A 21414-nucleotide genomic window follows, 5' to 3' on the forward strand; every position below is an offset into this window, starting at 1 on the left:
AGAGAAATGATGGATGGATGGAAAGTAAGGAATGAAGGAAAAAATTATAAAAGAAAGAAAGAAATGATGGATGGATGGATGGATGGATGGAAAATAAGGAATGAAGGAAAAAACTAAGAAAGAAAGAAAAAAGAAATGATGGATGGATGGAAAATAAGGAATGAAGGAAATAATTATGAAAGAAAGAAAGAAAGAAAGAAAGAAAGAAAGAAAGAAAGACAAAAGAAAGAAAAGAGAATGGGTCAAGCACAGAGCACTGAGCTCACAGATGACAATAATTGAACGCTACTGTGTCGATCCCCTGCCTGTCACACCTCTAACTCTATTATCACTCTCTCTGCATCCGGTCCCAGTGCTCCATAGATTATCTATCCTGACATCAGGACTCTTTGACCTAATGAGAATCCTTATATCCCTCCCACTGATGTTTCTTTTCTAGGTTCCCAAGGTGACTCCAACAGAAGTATAGAACAAAAAATCAAACCTCATTCCAGTTTTACTGCCAGTCACCTGGGACTGTAAATCTGGGGCTTACACTTATATAGCCACATATATATTACACTTGTATAGCCACCCACATCTCCATGTCTACATTTACAAAGAATATTCAACCCCAAGCATATTTATTTGATGATCACACATGTCATTTTCATCTAGCGTAAACATCCTCTTTTTTGAGCATGAAATCATGAATAATTTCAAATACAGACTATTTAAATGGATCCTTACATATAATACTGGGATAGACTTATGCTTTCAGGTAGCTAAAAATTACACTTGTGTCTGACAAGCGATCCTCAGCAGGCTGTGCTCGTTAAGAGTGTTAAAAATGGCCTCTAGGGATATATCCCACTGAGCTACTGCAAGAAAAATAATAAGGGATCTGTGAGTTTTCTTTTAATTGAGAGAGATGGACAGATTGATGGAAAGGAGGAAAGAGAAAAAGGGAGCACAAGTGAATGAGAGAAGCATTAATTCAGTTTGAAATTCAATTGCACAGACACATACTGTACAGAGTTAATAAAATCTGCAAGTCTGGTGTGATGGCTGGGATCCTTTTAAGGCACTGTAGCTCTTCAGTAAATAATGCTGAGACAACAGCCATCTTGAAACTGGTGAAAAGAAAAGAAAAGGAAAGAAAAGAAAAGAAAAGAAAAGGAAAGGAAAGGAAAGGAAAGAAAAAGGAATTGAAAGGAAAGGAACTGAAAGGGCATGGATGAGGAGAGGACATGAACAGGAAAGTACGAGAAGATGAAAGGCAAGGAAACTGACAGCGTAGGAAGGATATGGACATGGAAAGGAAAGGAAGAAAAATAAAAAAGTAAAAAGACAAACAAATGGAAAGAAAAGGAAATGGAAACAGAACAGAAAGGGCATGAACAGGACATTGACAGGAAAGGATGTGGATATTGAAAGTGAAGGGAAAAGACAAATGGAAAGGGAAAAGGACAGGAAAGGACATGGATATAGAAAGGAAAAATTGAAAGAGGAAAGGACAGGACGGGAAAGGACAGGACAGGAAAGGAAAGGAAAGGAAAGGAAAGGAAAGGAAAGGAAAGGAAAGGAAACGGAACGGAACGGAATGGAATGAAACAAAACAAAATAGAAGAGGGATAGGAAAGGACATGGAAAGGAAAGGAAAGGAAAGAAAAGGAAATGGAAACAGAACAGAAAGGGCATGAACAGGACATTGACAGGAAAGGATGTGGATATTGAAAGTGAAGGGAAAAGACAAATGGAAAGGGAAAAGGACAGGAAAGGACATGGATATAGATATAGCAAGGAAAAATTGAAAGAGGAAAGGACAGGACGGGAAAGGACAGGACAGGAAAGGAAAGGAAAGGAAAGGAAAGGAAAGGAAAGGAAAGGAAACGGAACGGAATGGAACGAAACAAAACAAAATAGAAGAGGGATACGAAAGGACATGGAAAGGAAAGGAAAGGAAAGGAAAGGGAAATGAAAGGAATAGACATGGACATGGAAAGTATATAGACAGGAAAAGAAAGGACATAGACAGGACATGAAAGGACATGGGCATGGTAAGGAATAGAAATGGAATGGAAAGGACACATACATGAAAGGAAAGGAAAGGAAAGGAAAGGAAAGGAAAGGAAAAGGCATGGATGAGGAGAGGACATGAACAGGAAAGTACAAGAAGATGAAAGGCAAGAAAATTGACAGCATAGGAAAGGATATGGACATGGAAAGGAAGAAAAAAAAAGTAAAAAGACAATCAAATGGAAAGAAAAGGAAATGGAAACAGAACAGAAAGGGCATGAACAGGACATTGACAGGAAAGGATGTGGAGATAGAATGTGAAAGGAAAAGTAAATGGAAAGGGAAGAGGACAGGAAAGGACATGGATATAGAAAGGAAAAAGTGAAAGAGGAAAGGAAAGGAAAGGAAATGGAAGGGAAATGGAAGGGAAGGGAAGGGAAGGGAAGGGAAGCAATAAAGAGAGATGCATGTTGAGGTGGGTAAATTTCAAACAATCCTGTTTTCACACTTTCTGCTTCAAGCACAAGTGCGACTTGCATCATTATTACTTTTCTAATAAATGATCGCAGTGGCTCCATAATCTACTAAATAAATGATCCCATGCCACAGCGCAGAAGAAAAACAAACCCCTGCAATGGCAAACACACAACAATGTTTATCACCGGAGAGGAAGCTGGGAGTAACAGGACTGCAGCCATTAAAACCAAAGTGCAGATCAGGTTGAGAGATTAATTCTGCCATTCAGAGGGACAGTTCCTGCACTAACTGTCAATCAAAGTCACAGGGCTGACAAAAAAATTACAGCTGCACTCCAGTGGGTGGTAGATGCAACATTCCAAGAAGACATGAAAAATATCTGTCTGTATTTCAGGAAAATTGAAATAATCACCACTTGTACCACACATACAGAGTTCCACAGCAATCATCATACAATTTAACAATCCATGTTTTTCCCTTGCTACTTTTCTTGACAGAACAGACTGTGGGTTTAAAGCATGAATGAGGCTTGAGATGCTGTTGAAGTTGTGTTTAAGTGTGATGAGATCCACAGGGTATTAGCAGCTCTCTGACTATATGCCTTGATAATGATCCAACCATTAGGGCAAAAGCAGGGAATAGACATGAAAATTAGAGACAACAGTGAAGTCATACAAACACACACACATACACACACACACACACACACACACACACACACACACACACACACACACACACACACACACACCGTGGCTTGCAAATCTCTCTCTAAATATCAAACATCTACAGGACACACTGTGGAACATGATATGAATAAATTTTTAGCCTGAGATACCCGGCTGCTCCTGTATGTTTGGATGTGTGAGGATGGAATAATATCTGAAAGCTTAATGCATTTAAATGTCAGATGTCCACCAGACCAAAGGAAGTGATAGCGTAACAACAGATTACAACATGTATGTCTGTTACTGTAGATTGCCATTTGAATTTTCCCATTTCGTTTTTGCTAAAATGCAAAATAAATAAATAAATAAATAAATAAATTATTTTCCAGTAAAAATATGTAAACATTCTTAAAACAAGATACAGTATATACCATTCAATTTTATTTTTCTTACTCCATTGGCAAACAGCTATTTCTTGTTTTAGGCATACACCTCACCAAATTTAGTTATATTTCTATCAAAACAAGACTTAATATTGAAGCTATTTTGTTGTCAAGTAAATATATACAGTATTTTGTTTGAAGAATGTTTAGATATTTGTACTGAAAAATGACAAAAATACTCATTAATATTTAGAAAATGATTTTGTAATTGCCAGATAACGTTGGTAAATGTTAGCGATTCAACAAACTTTGCAACCTTTTTTAGTCTCAGATACAAAACACATTAAAACAAAACACGAGACAAAACAAAACGTCCTGGGTACTTTCGTAACCTCCGTTCCCTGATGGAGGGAACGAGACGTTGTGTCGATGTAGTGACACTTGGGGTCACTCTTGGGAGCCCGAAACACCTCTGGTCTTTGAAAAAAGGCCAATGGGAATTAGCGAGTGGCATTTGCATACCACTCCCCCGAACATACGGGTATAAAAGGAGCTGGTACGCAACCACTCATTCAGGTTTTGTGCTGAGGAGCTGAGACAAGGTCCCGGCCATTTCAGCGGGTAGTCCAGCGTTGTGACAGGAGGGAAACAATGTCTCGTTCCCTCCATCAGGGAACGGAGGTTACGAAAGTAACCAGGACGTTCCCTATCTGTCACTCACTCGACGTTGTGTCGATGTAGTGACACTAGGGGTCCCTATACGAAACGCAACAACTAGCTGAACTGTGTTACGTTAACTGGCGGTGTGAGACGGGCAGACCACTGTGTGCCTCATAGTCAACACACCAGGCTAACATGTAACCTCCCCCAACCCTTCGGGGACAAGTCGACTGCCCAAAAGATAGGGACAGGCTAACCCAGTTGTGGCCTCTTATCCTCTTTTTTTTCTCTCCCCAAAAAAAGAGTGAAATTTGTTAACTGACTGGGGCCACCAGTGTCTACATCGGGGGGGGGTGTCACTCCCAAGGGGAAGACACCGCGGAGACCACACCCCGTCACATGGTCTTGCCGAGCCTTGTCGGAAGTATGTCATGTGGAGAAGTCCCATGGTAGGTCCTACCCAACGGGGGAGGTGTTACTACAAACATGGTGACTGGGACAGAGGGGCCTCTGCTCAAGGAAGATGCAGTTTACCAACAAGGAAATGCATTAGCGGAAGATATACACTATATTGCCAAAAGTATGGGATCACCCATGGGGAACCAACTGACATGCAGGAGCACCAATCACTCCCATGGCTACAGGTGCTATAAGATGTAGCACCTAGGTACTGCAGACCGCTGCTAGCAAGCATTTCTCCGCAAGACTCGTCTGCTCACAGGAGCTCAGAGGAATTCCATCGCAGTACTGTGATAGCATGCCACTTTGTGCAACAAGTCTAGTCGTGGGATTTCCTTGCTACTAAACATGCGCACAGTCTTCAGCTCAGTGGTATGGTGACAAAGGGCAGCGATTGCGCGAACGATAGCAACCCGGCCACGACGTGGTAGGCCCGTGACTTGACCGTGCGGGGTTAGTGCCTGCCGAGGCTACACGGTGCACAGAGACCGGCTCAACTTTCTGCAGAGTCAATTGCTACAGACCTCCAAAGTTCATGTGGCCTTCAGATTAGCTCAAGAACAGTGCGTAGAGAGCTTCATGGAATGGGTTTCCATGGCCGGCCCAGCCCGCTGCTCTGAAAATGTCTGTTAGAGAGGCACCACTGGTCAAGGCCCAGGAGGCCGCCACACTCCTGGAAGAGTGGGCTCGTAGCCCTGCAGGAGGCAGCACGTCCTGAGCGTGATATGCCATTGCTATGGTGTCAATGACCCAGTGGGCGATCCTCTGCTTGGAGACAATGCTTCCTTTCCGCTGTCCACCAAAGCAGACAAAGAGCTGCTCAGAGACCCTAAAGCTCTGTGTGTGATCCAAATAGATGCGTAAAGCACGAATTAGAGCAAAGACTGCGAGCCAGGCCTACTCGTCTAACATCAGTGTCTGACTTCGCAAGTGCGCTTCCGGAACAAGAGGTCAGAAACTCACCGTGAGCATGAGCTGGCTGGACTCATCCGGAAAGCCCAATCCGGGGCAGATGAAGCATGCTGTGGCTGCAATGGGTAGGTCAACGTGGGGATTAATACCCGGCGGATTAAGAGTGGGATCCCACTTGAGGTCCCCAAATGCGTCCTAAGTGCAGATGAGCCGAACGCTTGGCACTACAGTGTACGCCAGATAGGATCACCGATAGGGAACCAAGGCGTGCGGAGCACCTGCTGGGGTACAGGGCTTAGCTTGGCACATGTACTGAACCGGCAGCGAGCCGCGACCGCAAACTCGTCTGCCATAGGGCTCAGATGAATTCATCGCAATGAGTACACTTTGTGAACACTACTGGGAGTCCACAGCACGCTGTCTCCAGCGTCGGGTAGGCGCCCAGACACGAAAGCACAGACGATCATGACCCGGTCAGAAGGCCCGAGACTTACCTACTTGTACCTGCCACTACACAGGACATTACCGACACAACACGGAGATTGTGGCATCTTTACAAAGACGTTCTGTGTGTGCCGCACTTTTAGAGAAATATACTCTTTTTTTTTTTAGAATATACTCTTTTATTTCTGCTGAAGCGCCCAGGGGCATTCTCTGCAGTGCACCAGTGCAGAGGGGGAGAAGCCGCTGAAATGCGCTGTCAGATCCAGCAGAGGTGAATGAACAGCCGTGAGAATTCAGCTCAATGAGCATCGACCATTTGGCTCGAGAAAATCTGAATGAGTGGTTGCATACCAGCTTCTTTTATACCCGTATGTTCAGGGGAGTGGTATGCAAATACCACTTGTCAATTCCCATTGGCCTTTTTTCAAAGACCAGAGGTGTTTCGTGCTCCCAAGAGTGACCCCTAGTGTCACTACATCGACACAACTTCGAGTGAGTGACAGATAGAGAACCCAACCACCACACACCAAACAACACAAACCAAAAAGTAAAAAAACAAAACATCAAATCAATCCAAATACACAGAAAACAAAACAACCCAAAACCAAACCATAAGACAAAACAAAAAGCAAAAAGCAAAAAACAAACCAAAGCAAAAACACAAAAAACAAAACAAACCAAAACCATAAGACAAAACATAACACAAACAAAAAATAAAACAAAACAAAAATTAAGACCAAACAAAACAACCCCCCCCCCCCCAAAAAAACAACAAAAAAAAAACAACAACAACAACAACAAACAAACAAACCAAAACTGAAAAACAAAACAAAAAAAACATACAATAATAAAGCTGTTTTGAAGTGTTAAACAAAATTTCTTATCTTTTGGTTTTAATTTTATTTTGTTTGTAGTCAAACAGAACATCATCTACAGATGTAATGTTTTTAAGGTTAGAAGCAGATGCAGAAATACATACTGCAGTTTCCTTCATCCGAATTGTCGCCGCAGTCGCTCTGCCCATCACACCTCCAGTGGTCTGGTATGCAGTTGTTGTCCTTGCAACGAAATTCATGTGGTCCACAAGTTTTTTCATCTGCATACACAGACAAACAAAGATTTCAAAACAATCATATTAGGCATTTGAATTTCCTGTTGTTGATTTTTCTGTGTAACATAAGCATTTAGATAAACTACCAGGCTATGAAATTAACTTTTTGCCCACCAGCCACAATGGCTGGTAAATGCCAAATTTTACCAGCCAATGCACAAAACGTACCTGCATTTGGCTTGTGGCGGCTTCATACCCTGAACGTAACACACTTCTATAAGCAGTGTCATCTTTCCCGATGACTCATAACACTTAGACTGTAAAAGCTGTCAATGTTGATAAAACTGTTTTGTAAAAAAGTTTATGTTAACATAAAAAGTTAAGTGTAGCATCCCACAAGGCTGCATCAGATGCACACTTGTGTAAATCTCAATTTCCTGTCCTTGCTTTAAAATAATCAAAATGCTAATCAGAGCTCTTTTGACTACAGGAAATCAGAAATGCAATTTCCTCCCCACTGAATGTCAGAGATGACTAATCCAACTATCAAGAGGGGAGATGAGAACATAATGCATGATTAATTGACAATAGCAATGATATGTTTGAGTGCTAATTCACAGACTTAAAATGACATTAAGAGAATTCTAATTCGGAAAGAGCAGGGCAGGAATATTAAGATCTTATCATTTTGTCCTTCCATTTAGCTTTAGGGCTCAAGTCACATTTGAGTTGAAAAAAAAAAAAAAAAATGGATAAAAGATACCATTCACAATACCTGAACGAAGCATTACCATAGAACTGTTTACAAATACGTATATGTTATTTATTCTCAATCTCAATTCTGAATGTTCCAAAAGGTCTTTCTGTAAATGCCATATATGGGATCTCTTTACTGGATCTAATAACATTCATAATCTACTTTTATGTTAGCATAATAAGAGCATGTACAGCTTGTTTTTGTCTGCATGCTTGCATTGTGCCTCAGGCAGTGTTCTTGGCCAATTAGCTTTCGTCGAAATGCTGCCAAAGAGAGGCAGATCCTGGTGAATAATTCAACATATAAAAATAGGATCACACTGTGTTGTGAGAGGCCACATTCAGCAAATTAAAAGCAGTGTCCAATGCGTCTGAGCTGTAAGCTGAATGTTTTATGACAGCTGAATCGAATGATCTTTTTTGTCATGACAGCAAATCAATGTCTGTCCCTTACTAACACTTAGCCTTTCAAGCCACAAAAACCAATGAGAAAGTATGCTGTAATGAGCCTGAACCAATCACTGTGAAAAAAACATCAAGCTAGTTAAATGTTAGCAGTCGACCAATATGTTTTTGTTTTTCTTTATGGCCAGTGCGGATACCAGAAACTAGTGACTGGGGTGGCCAATGTCTTATATAACTCTGCAATTAGTGACTGATTTATCAGCCAGCCCGATATATCAGTATATCACAAATAATTTATGAAATCAAGTCAGTGTTGTCATGAGAGAACCGTAAAGCAATGAAAAGGATACAATTTGTCATTCTTTTCATCTCAGTCAACCTATCAATATTGTCCTATCGATATCTTCTTCTAATCTTATGCACCCACCAGCGGACAATATCTTTTCATAACATCTAATCTTTGGGAAATGTCTTCTTTTCAAAAGAGACGTAACCAGATTAACAATTTATTGATTTCTTGAGATAAAACTCTACTGTGCTGATGGACATTCAAATAGACTTACAGAAGGTTCTTGTTTTTAAAAATCATTATAGCATTATGCTGGATAAATGTGAATATTCCATTATATCCTCTCAATGATGTAAAAAGCACAAGTGTGTTTTGCAACTGAGGAAGTCTAATATGTCTTCCGGAAAAATTAAACTGTCCATGACTTGTGTGAAATTCAAGCTGTGCTAGAAGATGGGGGAAGAGTTCAGATAAACTGTTTGAAAATAATAATTATATTTGAGGCTTTGCAGGAATATAAGGGGCCATTCAGACTGAACACGTTTTTACATTAAAATAGTCTGTAGATGCAGCACAACAAATTTAGCAGAGAGCATATTGCCTGAGACGCGATTTTTTTTTAATCAAAGTCCTTTGGAACTTTACACGCCTTCTTGAAATAAGCAGCACTTCAGCACAAGATGCTGAAAAAACAGCAAGATGCGGCGCAACAAATATAAACAAAGGCAGGTGTTTTGAGATGCATTTTTAAAAGTAGAATTTCTTTTTAACTTGACATGGTGTCTAAAACAATTGGTGCTCCTGCGCGAGACACTGAAGAACAGCGAGACACAGTGCAACCAATAAAACAGGACACAGGTGTCGAGAGACGCATTTTTAAAAATTGAAATTCTCTTTAACTTGACTCGGCTCCTAAAAAACGCAACGCTCCATTGCGAAATGCTGAAAAAACAGCAAGGCAATGTAAGGGAATATAACAAAACACAAGTGTCTCAAGATGCATCATCTTTTTAGCTTGACAATGCGTCTAAAAAACGCGTCACTCCTGCGTGAGACAATGAAAAAACAGCGAGACACATCTCAACAAATATAACAGAATGCGTCTCGAGAAGCATTTTTAAAAGTCGAAGTTTTTTTTTTTACTTGAAACAGCATCTAAAAAAGTGCAACACTCAAGTGCGAGACGCTGAAGAACAGAGTGTAAAACTTTCTTATTAGGTCCCTTAAGGCAGGTAAATGGCAAAACTTTCACAGTAACGAAACCAAGTGTATTAGTTGGTCCCTTGGAAAGGCAGGTGGTAACTCTGATTCGGTGTCGGACAATAGCATAATAAAGAGTGCTTATGAATTGTGAAATGTTTGCACTATGATTAATACTCGTGGGTCATAACCTAAAAATGGGTCACGTCTCTTTTAGTGGAGTCACAAACAGCAGGGACACACAGTTACCACAGATAGCAAAATATAGAGACTTTTGAAACATTTAAAAGGCAGGGGAAAAACAGTCCCCATATCTTTTGTTTATGTAAAGGCTGTGCATCCAAAGACACACTATTATGTTAAAATGATGCATTATCATATGTAACACTATTAGTAATTTAGTCGCAAATTGAAAAGCTAGACAAACATGGCAGATGCCAACACTGACAGGCTGGTTGACATCCTCAAACACCATTTACTTAACTTCACAAGGTTAGAAAACAAACAAATAAACCCTTAAAAAATGGGTTTCGATGTAAAATCTGGGTCCTAAAGCAAAACCAGTAGAGAACCACGGATTTAGACCAAGTTAAAAGTATAGTAAGACAACATTTCTAAGAATGTTACTCAAAGATGTCTGGAAAGACAGTTATTGTACTAGACAGCCATAACAAAATGTTTTGAGAGACATCATTAGCTTTAATGTGAAGTAGTTTTTCTTTATTTTAAATGTGACAGGATGCTGATGAAAAAGGATATGTACAGGAAACAACATTTTTGTTGGGGTTGTGTGGGCTTCAGAGTGAACACTACACAATATCTTAAGCACATCTGTAGATAAATCTTGTGAAGCCCTATAATGGAAGTCCTTGGTCAGTGTATAGCCTTTTTGTCCAGAAAAACGCATTCACTTCTCTCTTTAATTATGAGGTTCTTTTCTGGCACCGTCAGTCCGTTCCCTGTCAAGCACCCATAATATAAACAAAGACAGCACATTCATAATTAGTTGGTAGTGTTAATGGACTGTATGCAATGAATTAGTAGAATAGAAATATGGACTTGCGTTCTTTTGAGCATTAACTGCGTCACTGTTGAATGTCAGGCATATTTTATAACAGTGACACGCTGCTTTAATACGCATGGAAAATGTGGTTCTCGTCAGGATTTAAAAGGACTTTAAAATCACTCTACGACAACAGGTGGAAAAATACCAATACAAATTAGATCATAAATACAATTGTAAGTATAAACTTAATAATAATAATTGAAAAATAAACCATAACTTAACAACAGTTTAAAACAAATCTCATAAACATTTGTTTCATAAAACGGCTAAAACAGTGATCATCATGGACACTATGTTTGGACATTAACTTAATTTCCACCTGCTGGTGGAATCTCCAAACTGCAAATGCAGGAACTGATTTTAGACTGATGTGCTTTTGAAAAGTCTAAGCGCAATGACCTATTTCTCAGGAAAATAGCAAACTATACTTGCGCCACTTAATTTACATACAATATACCCCCAGTTTGTGCGCATAAACTCACAGATAGGGCTAACACTCCCACTCACGCCTACTTGTGCTTTGCGCTGGCACAAAATTCACTCTTAGAATTAGCACTTTCTCAAAAATTGGATAAGACATTATGCACAGTCATAGCCTTGTGCTTTAGGCACTCATGAAAATACAGCCCACTATTTCAACATGATCACATGGGAAGTCGGCATGTTGTTTCCAATAGTTCCGTACCTAAATCGGCCACATTATACCGACTCACTGAAAAGCGGCATCTCCTATCAGACATTTTTGCATCGGCTCCAGTTTGTTGTCCTTCCCCTGTGGTGATTTGGAGGTTGTATTTTTCCCTCCAACATAACATTTTTACACCACTGTTGGTTAGGTTTAGGTTTGGGGTTTGGGTTGGGTTTCCTATCAGACATTTTTGCGGTCTCTGTTAATTGTGCATGTCTGGAGCTTATCAAGTGTAACGTTAAGATCCGACATCATGTACACTTTCCACTTCTTGAAATTTCTTTGTTAATGTATCACACGATTTCCATTTGATTTCCATGTATTCATTTATAGCCTAAACCTATGCATGATGTTAAATTCCTGACCTGAAGTGATGATTATATATATATAGCTCATAGCTCTAGACTTTACATTATGCCAACAATGGTCTTGTTTGTGTCTATTTTTATTTTTAGAAGAAACATTCAAGTCAATAAAATGAAACATGAGCTATGAAAGAGTAATGTCTGAACACTCTAAATTCCCTCTAGAATAGTTACACTTCACCAATAATCCATATAACAGCCACTGGAAGTCAAAGTGACTGCTTTTATGGACAATCCATTTAGTCTGAAGAACATTGCTATTTAAAAAAAAAAAAGACATTAACATTATTACACTAAATTATCCATTCTGGACCCAGTGGAGAGGGCTAATTGGTTTGCTGCTCAGAAACCAAACACAATGCAACCTGACAACGTTCGCCCTGAGAAAATGTTAGCACTTGGGCGAATGGTTTTTGGTCAAACTCCTCTTACCGCGCTAGTTACTCTTTCAACCCCAAAATTAGACTAAGTGCTCTGAAATGTCTCCTAAGAAACCAGGCAAAAGCAATCTTTATTCATGTAAGTCAGAGTTTTGGGTAAATAGCCGCTGAAAAATTTAAGCAAATTGAATGTTTTTGGAGTTACGAATCGTAGAAATGTTATGGGCAGTGATGACGTGCGTGTGGTAATGCTAGATGACGGCACTGGACTCACCGCAGTTTGCCTCGTCTGAGCCATCGGCGCAGTCGGGGTCTTCGTCACACACCCACAGCTTGGAGATGCAGTGCATGGATGTCTTGCACTGAAACTGGGATGGCGAGCAAGTGTTTTCAGCTGGAAAGAGGAACATTAGATCAACAAAAGTAAAAGCACACAAGGCCGTTTCACAAATGACAGTGTAAAACATATTGTTTTGTTGTTTTTGTTTATTTGAAAGAGTTAAAAGGGAGATTCTCACAAAGCAACATCCGTGTCTTATTATAAATTAAAATTTAAAAAAAAAGAATCGTATTTTGCTTTAAGAAAATAAATCCTTTTTTAGGACCATTATTTGTTTTTTTATTTGTATTTATTTTATTTTTTTGCATTGTCATTTTTGCACTTAATTATGATATTATTATATTTTGTTATATTAATATTATTGGTATATTATTTAAAAAGTAAAGTACAAATGTGAAGTACATTCACATAGGGTCATATTTTACCCTAAAATCAAAAGAAAAAGGTTATTTTAGGACCATTAAGATTCTTTGCATTGTGACAATATTTTTATGACCATTTTAATTGTCTCATTGTTATAATATGAAATAAAAATTACCATATAATAAAAAATCTGCATAAATAAAATTAATTACAACTAATCATTTTTAATAGTATAAATAAATAAAAAAATAAATCTTCATTTCTACATATAAAATATAATTTCTTGTATTTTATTTTATTATTATTAAAAAATAAATAAAAAAAATGTATGTCAAATATGGCCAAAGACATTTCTCGGCAGTTTATGTGAGATTCACCCAATAGTTAATTTCATAACACTTCATTCATAACTAAGCATGATTAAAAAATAAAAAAAACCACTCCCCTTAAACCCTAGTGGTCTAAATTATAACTAGAATTTTGGTCCCCTTTCTTTCTATGGGCTGTTGTGTGCAAAGCTAAGCTAAGCCTAAACCTAGCAGCAATCCTGACCCACAGAGCGCACCCTCCTTCGGGGGTCTAAAGCCAGTCTCTAACGCTGAGCTCCATATGCGATTAGCCCTGTAAAACCCTCCCTCTGTGTGGCTAATCAGAGCCCCGGGCTGAGCTCAGTTCCCCTGGATCCAAAACACAGTTCAACCCCCTCAAAAGCCTCTTAGAGTCCTGGGGACCCTCCAGGCTCTGATCCATGCTGTGCTATTTACAATTTTCTCACATTTTTACTTATATCTTTTTGATTTTCTCTCTTTCGCTCTCTAAGAGAAGTTAGAGACCCTTCTCTTCTGTGTCCTACCAGGGCGTACCACATCTGCACGTCTTATCAAAGTCCAATGAGCTACTTAACTCTAGGGAGGAGTGTGAATTTAGCCCCCTACTGTGGCTTCAAATGGAGTATTCTGATGTGAGCGACAGTATTAAGTCCTGTCTGTCTCCTACTTCTATACCAATAACTAACCAGTATGAACTTGTACTTGTGACAGTTTCCAGCTACAAGTTATTTGTTTGTTCACACTGAAAGCAAAAATACTACATGACGCAAAAAATCACATCCAAGCAGAACATTGCTGTTTAAAATACGGTTATGCGAAGCATAGAGCAAAATTCTTTTCTTACTCAGTATTTTGTCTTGACTTCCAGTAAAAATAAGCCACTTAGCTATTTTCTTTTCTTGTTTTAAGCTTAAATCTAACACAATTTAATAAGTTTTACACTTAAAATAAGAAATTATCAGTATATAATAATGATGAGGTTTATGCTTAAAATGAGAATTTATCAGTATTTTGTCTTGTTTTCCAGTAAAAAATATCTAAATATACTTAAAACAAGATACATTTACTTGAGACGCAAAACTGCATAAGGTAAGTTGTTTTCAAGGAATGTATCTTGAATTAAGCTTATTATTTTTACCCCATTGATTATTTTTTTCTCTCATTTTAAGCTTAAATCTAACAAAATTTTGTGAGGTTTATGCGTAAAATGAGAAATGATCAGTATTTTGTCTTGTTTTCTAGTAAACATACCTAAACACCCTTAAACAATTATTCACTTGGCAATTTTTTTCTTCTTTGTTTTTATCTTAAATCTAACAAAATTTTGTGAGGTTTATGCTTAAAATAAGAAATGATAAGTGTTTTGCCTTGTTTTCCATTAAAATACCTAAACACCCTTAAACAATTATGCACTTGGTAATTTTATTTCTTGTTTTTTTTTTTTTTTTTTTTCTCACTCATTTTAAGCTTAAATCTAAAAACATTTTGTGAGGTGTATGCTTAAAATGAGAAATGATCAGTATTGTTGTCTTGTTTTCCAGTAAAAATACCTAAGCATTCTTAAAACAACATAAATTTACTTGAAAAATCTAATTCATTGTTTTCAGAGAATACATCTTGTATTAAGTTTTATTTTTCTGACCCCATTGTTTAATTGTTTTATTCTTGTAAATCTAACAAAATTGATTAAGATTTTTTTTGCTTATAACAAGAACTGAAAACAACTGCTAATCAGGTAAGAAAAATAAACTCAATTCAAAATACATTCTTGGACAACATGTCTTAATATCTTATGCCATTTTGTTTCTCACATAAATGTATCTTGTCTGAAGAATGTTTAGATATTGTTCTGGAATATAAAATACAAATATGGATTTTTTTTTTTTTTATATGATTTTAGACCAAAGAGATTTTACTGAGGGTGAGACTACACAGCGTAAAACAGAAAGAAAGAAAGAAAGAGAGAGAGAGAGAGAGAGAGAGAGAGAGAGAGAGAGAGAGACAGGATAGATAGATAGATAGATAGATAGATAGATAGATAGATAGATAGATAGATAGATAGACAGATAGATAGAAATGTCCTATCATTTGTCATACTGGTTAGGACATGTGAACAACTTGCCCTTGGATTTAATAAACTTAATCATTATACCAGACTGATTTCTTAAAGTAACACAAGGCAGTTCTTTGCTACCTGGTTAGCAAGTGAACCTCCTTTGCTTTCTCTTTTTGCATTTATTTCCTTTGTTCTCACTGCTGGTATCCCAAATTCCCCTGGAGCAATTCTGTTTTAAGCATTCCACAGCCGAGGAATAAGAAAACAAAGAAACAAAAAACTTTCGGTAATGTTTACCAGGGTCCTCACTTGGCTGTTTTCTCGTGAGTTGGTTCAAACTTTTAAAATATTTTGTTAAATCTGTCTGAGTTTGACCTTCATGAGCCAGTAAACACTATAGTCAGTAGAGAGATTTCGACAACTTTTCACTTTCTCATTCTTTCTCCCTATTTCACTCTTGTTTAATGAGCAGTTTGCAGAAGTTCATTTTTAAAGGAATATAATTTTTTTTAATATTTATTCTAAGCGAGAACCATTGGTATTCGTTGTAACTGAAGCCAAACCTGGTACTTCCCAGTGTGACACATGGAAAGCAGAAACCAACAATCAAAACAAATTAACATGGAAGATATGTGATTTATCGCTTGAAAATGTTTGCATTGTGACTATTTAGCAAGTATACAGGGAGCAGTGTATAAAATCAAAATAGAAAGAGTCTAGAAACATTCATAGAGAGACCTAGAGTTTCTTACGGCAATCTGTTTCATCTTCGCCATCTCCACAGTCATCTTGTCCATTACAGCGCAGATTTATAGGGATGCACTTTTGTCTGTGTGCGCACTTAAACTGACCAGACAAGCAGATATACGAGTCTAAAAGCACATACAAACAAAGTCATCATTGTACTGTATATCATACTGAACTATGCTTTCAATCAATTCAGTAATTTAATACATCCATCTATCCATCCATAATTACCACAGTTGGCTTCGTCTGAGTTATCTCCACAATCGTTCTCTCCATCACAGATGAAGGGAGGGAGGGCACACAGACCCGTTCCACACTGAAACCTTCCTGGCTGGCATTTAAACTCCGCTACGAGAAAGAAAGAAAGAAAGAAAGAAAGAAAGAAAGAAAAAGGAAGGAAGGACGGTAAATAAAAAATAATGAAGATGGACAGAAAGACAGAACGAAAGACAGTCAGACAGACAAAAAGAATGAATGAACAAACAAATAAACAAAATAATGCAAAGCAGCAACCAGCCAAACAGATAAAATTTATGAAAGTCAGACAGACATAATGAACAAGATAAACAGAAAGAAAGAAAGAAAGAAAGAAAGAAAGAAAGAAAGAAAAAGAAAGGTGAAAAAGTCTTCGTTTATTGTCAGCTCTCTCGCCTCTCAATACGTGGTAACCTGCTAGTTAAGCTAAAACTACTTCAGCAAACCCCGCACATTTTTGCAATCCTTTGGGGTGAATTGGACAATTCACCCCTCAATCAAACAAGTGCCAGCAAATTACAAATGAACCATGAGGTGGCATATTCAGTACAAGCCAAGAATCACTTCAATAGAACCTTGATGACAGACACATTTTTATTAAAAAAATAATCGCTCGGTGAACTATGGAGAAAAATTACAGGAGTAAAATGTGACAAAACGATTTTCCTCTACTTATGTGATAAATGGTTCAAGTATCTATCAAAGACACAGCAACTCAGTTCCTTCCATTCAGTATCTTTTAAGGAAATTGTTGTTGATTGTGATGACTCACATTTACGCTATTGTACTCAAATTTCCGCAGTTACTCGCTTAAAATACACAGTGATTGGAATCGAAGTCACTCATACTGATATCACTTATGCTAGCTCTGTTGTGAAACCTAGTGAGTTGAACTACTGTCTTCTGCCTACATAGGCAGCTACCTTCAAAGGCAGCATGCACCTAACTCAAATGGAACCTCGTAAGTGACTGATTTGGAACATTCTATGTAGGAAGTATCACTGTGTGACACATGTATCATGCAAATAGCGCTACTCATGCTAAGCATGTGTGAGACAAGACTCAATATCAATAGAGTTAGAAATTAGCATGTTGCTAAGCTAATTCTCTCGATTTGTCCACCGGATTTCTTCACTGTTTTTGAAACAATGCAGTCTGGGGTAAACACAGTTTGGTCATATTTGGCTGAAAGAAAATATCTTAGTAGGCAGCGTAAATTTGCTGCCTACATTTTGGAACAGCCTTTGCATATAAAGTGCACATATGATGTCTTAAAATGCTGGCTAGGTAGGCAGGTAACTACATTTTGGAACAGAGTCTTAGGCCATGTCCACATTAATCCATTTTCATCTGAAAGTGCATCGATTTTTAATTACCTCTAAATCACACTGGAATGCTATTTCGTCCACCAAAAATGTAGACTTTCGACAGTGTTAAAAAAGGAAACTACATTTTTAAACCAAAATGGAATAGTGTGGACGTGGTCTAATTCTGAGGTGCGTCAATGATGTAAATTTACCAGAGTAAAATATTTCACTAGTATTACAAGTTTGACGTTTTATTTGTTAAATGGCGACAAGGTTTGCTGCTACTTACGGCAATCTGCTGGCTCGTCAGATCCATCACCACAGTCGTCCACAGTGTCGCATTTCCACCAGAATGGAATACACTCATCTGTACCACAACGGAACTACAAACACACACAGAAACTACTTGAACAACTATTTATCTATTAGCACACCATACAATCATTAGTTGAAAGTGATGCCAAGAGTAACTGAGCTATGTCGAAAACAATTTTCAAGTCGTTTCACGTGTTTTGTCATTTTAAGGCCCTTGTTAACACCTGGAATTAACATCTGTCTTGGATGATCCAATCTGATCTGATCATGAAATGTATTTGACACTAACCACTTGACATGCCTAAAATTGACATTAATACCAGGCGTAAACGTGATCTAACTCGCACCTGGCTGGCTGTGCAGTTAGACAGGCAGGTCTTGTTATCATTGGCCAGGTAGAAGTGGGTAGGGCAGGCACACTTGTAACCCCCTCCAGGGGAAAGAAGGCACAGGTGACTACACCCTCCATTAGTCACCTGACACTGATGCTTTGGCACTGCAGACAAACAACAAAAAATATAAAAACCTTGAAAAGAACCAATGAATCTTGACAATGGCCAAAAAAGTCACTAGAAGCCTTATCCATGTTGAGAGAAGATGTTTTTGCTGCAATACCGTCAGGCTGTTGGAGAGGATGGTAGACTTTAATGTCTCGGATGGTTTGCCAGGAGCTGAGGAGCTCCGTTTGTTGGCCGCCAGAAGTTTTGTGAGAACGGCTAAGGGTTTTGGACTTCTGGTCGCTCCAGTAGATGAAGTCTTCAAACAATGTGAGACCAGTCATGCCACCTATATCCTTGATGGGGACTGGAAATATGGGATTGAGATAATTTTATTGGTGCATTTGACCAAAAAAACTGCAAGGTAAAGACAAGACAAGATGAAATGAGACGAATGATAGACCAATATGTCAAGAAAACCATCTGATCGCCTGATATCTGGCCATTTTGACATTATCAACACTGACCAATAACTACGGCTAGCTGGCTCAACCAGTGGCATTGATTTGGGGGTTGGACTATCCAACCAATGGAAGATAGGGAGAAGATGAAAACAGGGTCTTTAAATGGTTTTATGTAAATATTGGCAACATATCAGCCATCAGCCACTCATCGCCATTGAAAAACCCATTCCACTTGAACACATAAAAAATGTACCTTTGTGTCTTTTCGTACCATCCATATTAGAAAATAAGATATGGCTCTCGTCGGCCCAGTAGATCCTTTTGTTGATGTGGTCAATGGTCAGTGCGGAGGGGGCATGTATTTCTGTATCGATGATGACACGCGGCTTGCTGCCATCCATCCCGATCCGTCCAATATGGGGCTGCTCACAGCAGTCAATCCAAAACACATATCTAAAGCACCATAAGAAAAAATGTGGCTCATGAAAACTTTAAATAATACAATACTCGAATAAAGCCGATTCATTTTAATATGGTTGATGTGATGTCTTCATAATTCATGTGCATTTTGGAAATACACTTTGTAAAGATCTTGAAAGTACGGTCTTATAATAGTATAGACATTAACTGTGTTCCAAAACCCAGTGAGTTGCCTTGAAATCAACTGCTAAATAGGTAGCTGCCTTCTAAGACGGAAACTTGACTAACAATTGATTTCAAGTAAATTTCCCGTTAGCATGTTGCTAAGGTAACAACACAATACTCTAATAAGCATTCAAATACATTGCACAAGCAAACAGTGGGCAAAGTACTACATTTTTATTTCGAATGAACTACTTTTTATCAATCCTATTTGGAATTGAATGAAAAAAACAACAAAAAAAACAATCGAGTTTACAATGAACATTTCTTCTTTCCATCTTGGATTATTTATTTTTTACTCGGTATGGTGCATTATGAGATTGATCCAAATTCTGGTTAAGAATTTGTCCAAAAAAAGGTTAGGAGGCCCAAAAATTTAATTAAAAGGCTGTCTAGGTAGCTAGCTCCCTAGGATTTGAAGCTAATACATAACAGTCTTATCTGTTGCATGTATTCATTGATATAAATATACAGAAGGAAAAACAATTACAAATAGGCATAATTTACCCTGTCAATGTGTCCAGAGCCAAAGCAGTTGGATTTCTCAGCCCAGACTTAAGAAGTACAGTCGGGTAGAGTCCATTAGCTTTCGCCACCTCCAGGGTTTTCCTCTCAGCATCACACCAGTACAAGTTTTTCCCAATCCAGTCGACAGCAAGAGCACTTGGGACCGACGTTCTGTGAACCACCTGAAAAAAGAGCCAAGAATGAACTTACAAACGCAGTCAAGCACAGATGGTCTTTTTTGGATGGTTATTCACAGGGATTTATCCGCAGTCAGTACCGCAGGGAACAAATGTTTCCTGGCAAAATAGTTCGAAATAACAAGTGTCAGATGCAGCTGTGTATTGCATTATGTTGCTAAATTAGAGGCACATAAAACTTCTTTATTGTTTTGGCCAGCCTTCACAGTAGGAATTCAAATGCAATTATTTGCATAAAAATAAAATAAACCAAAAACAAGACAGGTTAATATAGACCAAATTCTGGCCCTCACTTGCTTAGAATGAGTTAGAATGGCAATTAGCCAGCATATTAGCAAGTGTTCAACGGCAAAATGAGAAACAAAACAACAACAACAACAGCATTCAACGAATTCGTAAATGTCAAACAAAATGTGGTAGAGGGGCTTAATATTTCTCAAACAAAATGAAAAAGCAATGTCTATATTAACTGCTAGACTCCAATACCATTACTAATTATCAGTTGACTAACATAATCGCAGCAATATGCTCCCCGGCTGGCGGCTAAACTGTCGTTTTTAATCATTTTCGCTCTTGGTTGCTGGTGCCCCCTTTCTAGCGCATTTATGAGTAACATTCTACAATCTCTCTTTTCTTTAGCTGGAGACCAATATTAAATATATTTTCCCTCAGACTGAGCCGTCCCATCACTGGTAATTAAAACTCGGCTAGCAGTGACAAATTTCAAGGTCACTGCAGGTTGTTTGGATGTGGAGCTCACCAGGGACACTAGCATACTTATGTCAATAAAACAGCAGTTGGGAAATTAGCCACGGGTTGTTTTATACATAATTATGAATTGTGCAAACAGATAAATAACTAATCCTAGGGAAATTAATTATATTGAATATGGACTAGTAGCATGTTTCATGAGTATATTTATTAATACAATGGATAGCATTGACAGCATTCCAACCATGTTAAAATACATGATATCTTAACAGCGACGTGACATGAAACACCTAATAGTTACTATGCCAACCTGTCCTAAAGAGCATGCAAGTCGACAAGTGAGCCAAACCACAAAACTGTGTTTGCTTCAGTCATTGCGTTTCATCTCACATTAGCTTTTTGTGAATCTATTGGTTAGCTTTATGGTTTAGGGTTGGAAGGTAGCGCCATATAGTCGACATTTCACTCCGGAACATGCGTTAGAAGCCACGATATATCATTTTGCAAAAATGTCACCACACCACGTCATTTTCATTAGACCAG

The 21414-nt window shown here is 38.3% G+C and overlaps 1 protein-coding gene across 1 annotated transcript in view; it reads right to left on the reverse strand.

Moving 5' to 3' along the window:
• The window catches only part of LOC127438065 (low-density lipoprotein receptor-related protein 1B-like), a 308837-nt gene that overhangs the window by 60123 nt on the left and 227300 nt on the right, over positions 1–21414 (reverse strand). Inside the window, exons 58-66 of the mRNA XM_051693349.1 lie at positions 19964–20145; positions 19068–19267; positions 18529–18717; positions 18261–18409; positions 17888–17981; positions 16268–16384; positions 16042–16161; positions 12476–12595; positions 6981–7097 (exon numbers count right to left, since the gene is read on the reverse strand). Coding sequence (XP_051549309.1) covers positions 6981–7097; positions 12476–12595; positions 16042–16161; positions 16268–16384; positions 17888–17981; positions 18261–18409; positions 18529–18717; positions 19068–19267; positions 19964–20145 — 1288 coding nt within the window. The remainder of the gene's footprint in view (positions 1–6980; positions 7098–12475; positions 12596–16041; positions 16162–16267; positions 16385–17887; positions 17982–18260; positions 18410–18528; positions 18718–19067; positions 19268–19963; positions 20146–21414) is intronic.

This window comes from Myxocyprinus asiaticus, chromosome 49 (assembly GCF_019703515.2).
Source record: "Myxocyprinus asiaticus isolate MX2 ecotype Aquarium Trade chromosome 49, UBuf_Myxa_2, whole genome shotgun sequence".
In the NCBI taxonomy this organism is placed as follows: Eukaryota; Metazoa; Chordata; class Actinopteri; order Cypriniformes; family Catostomidae; genus Myxocyprinus; species Myxocyprinus asiaticus.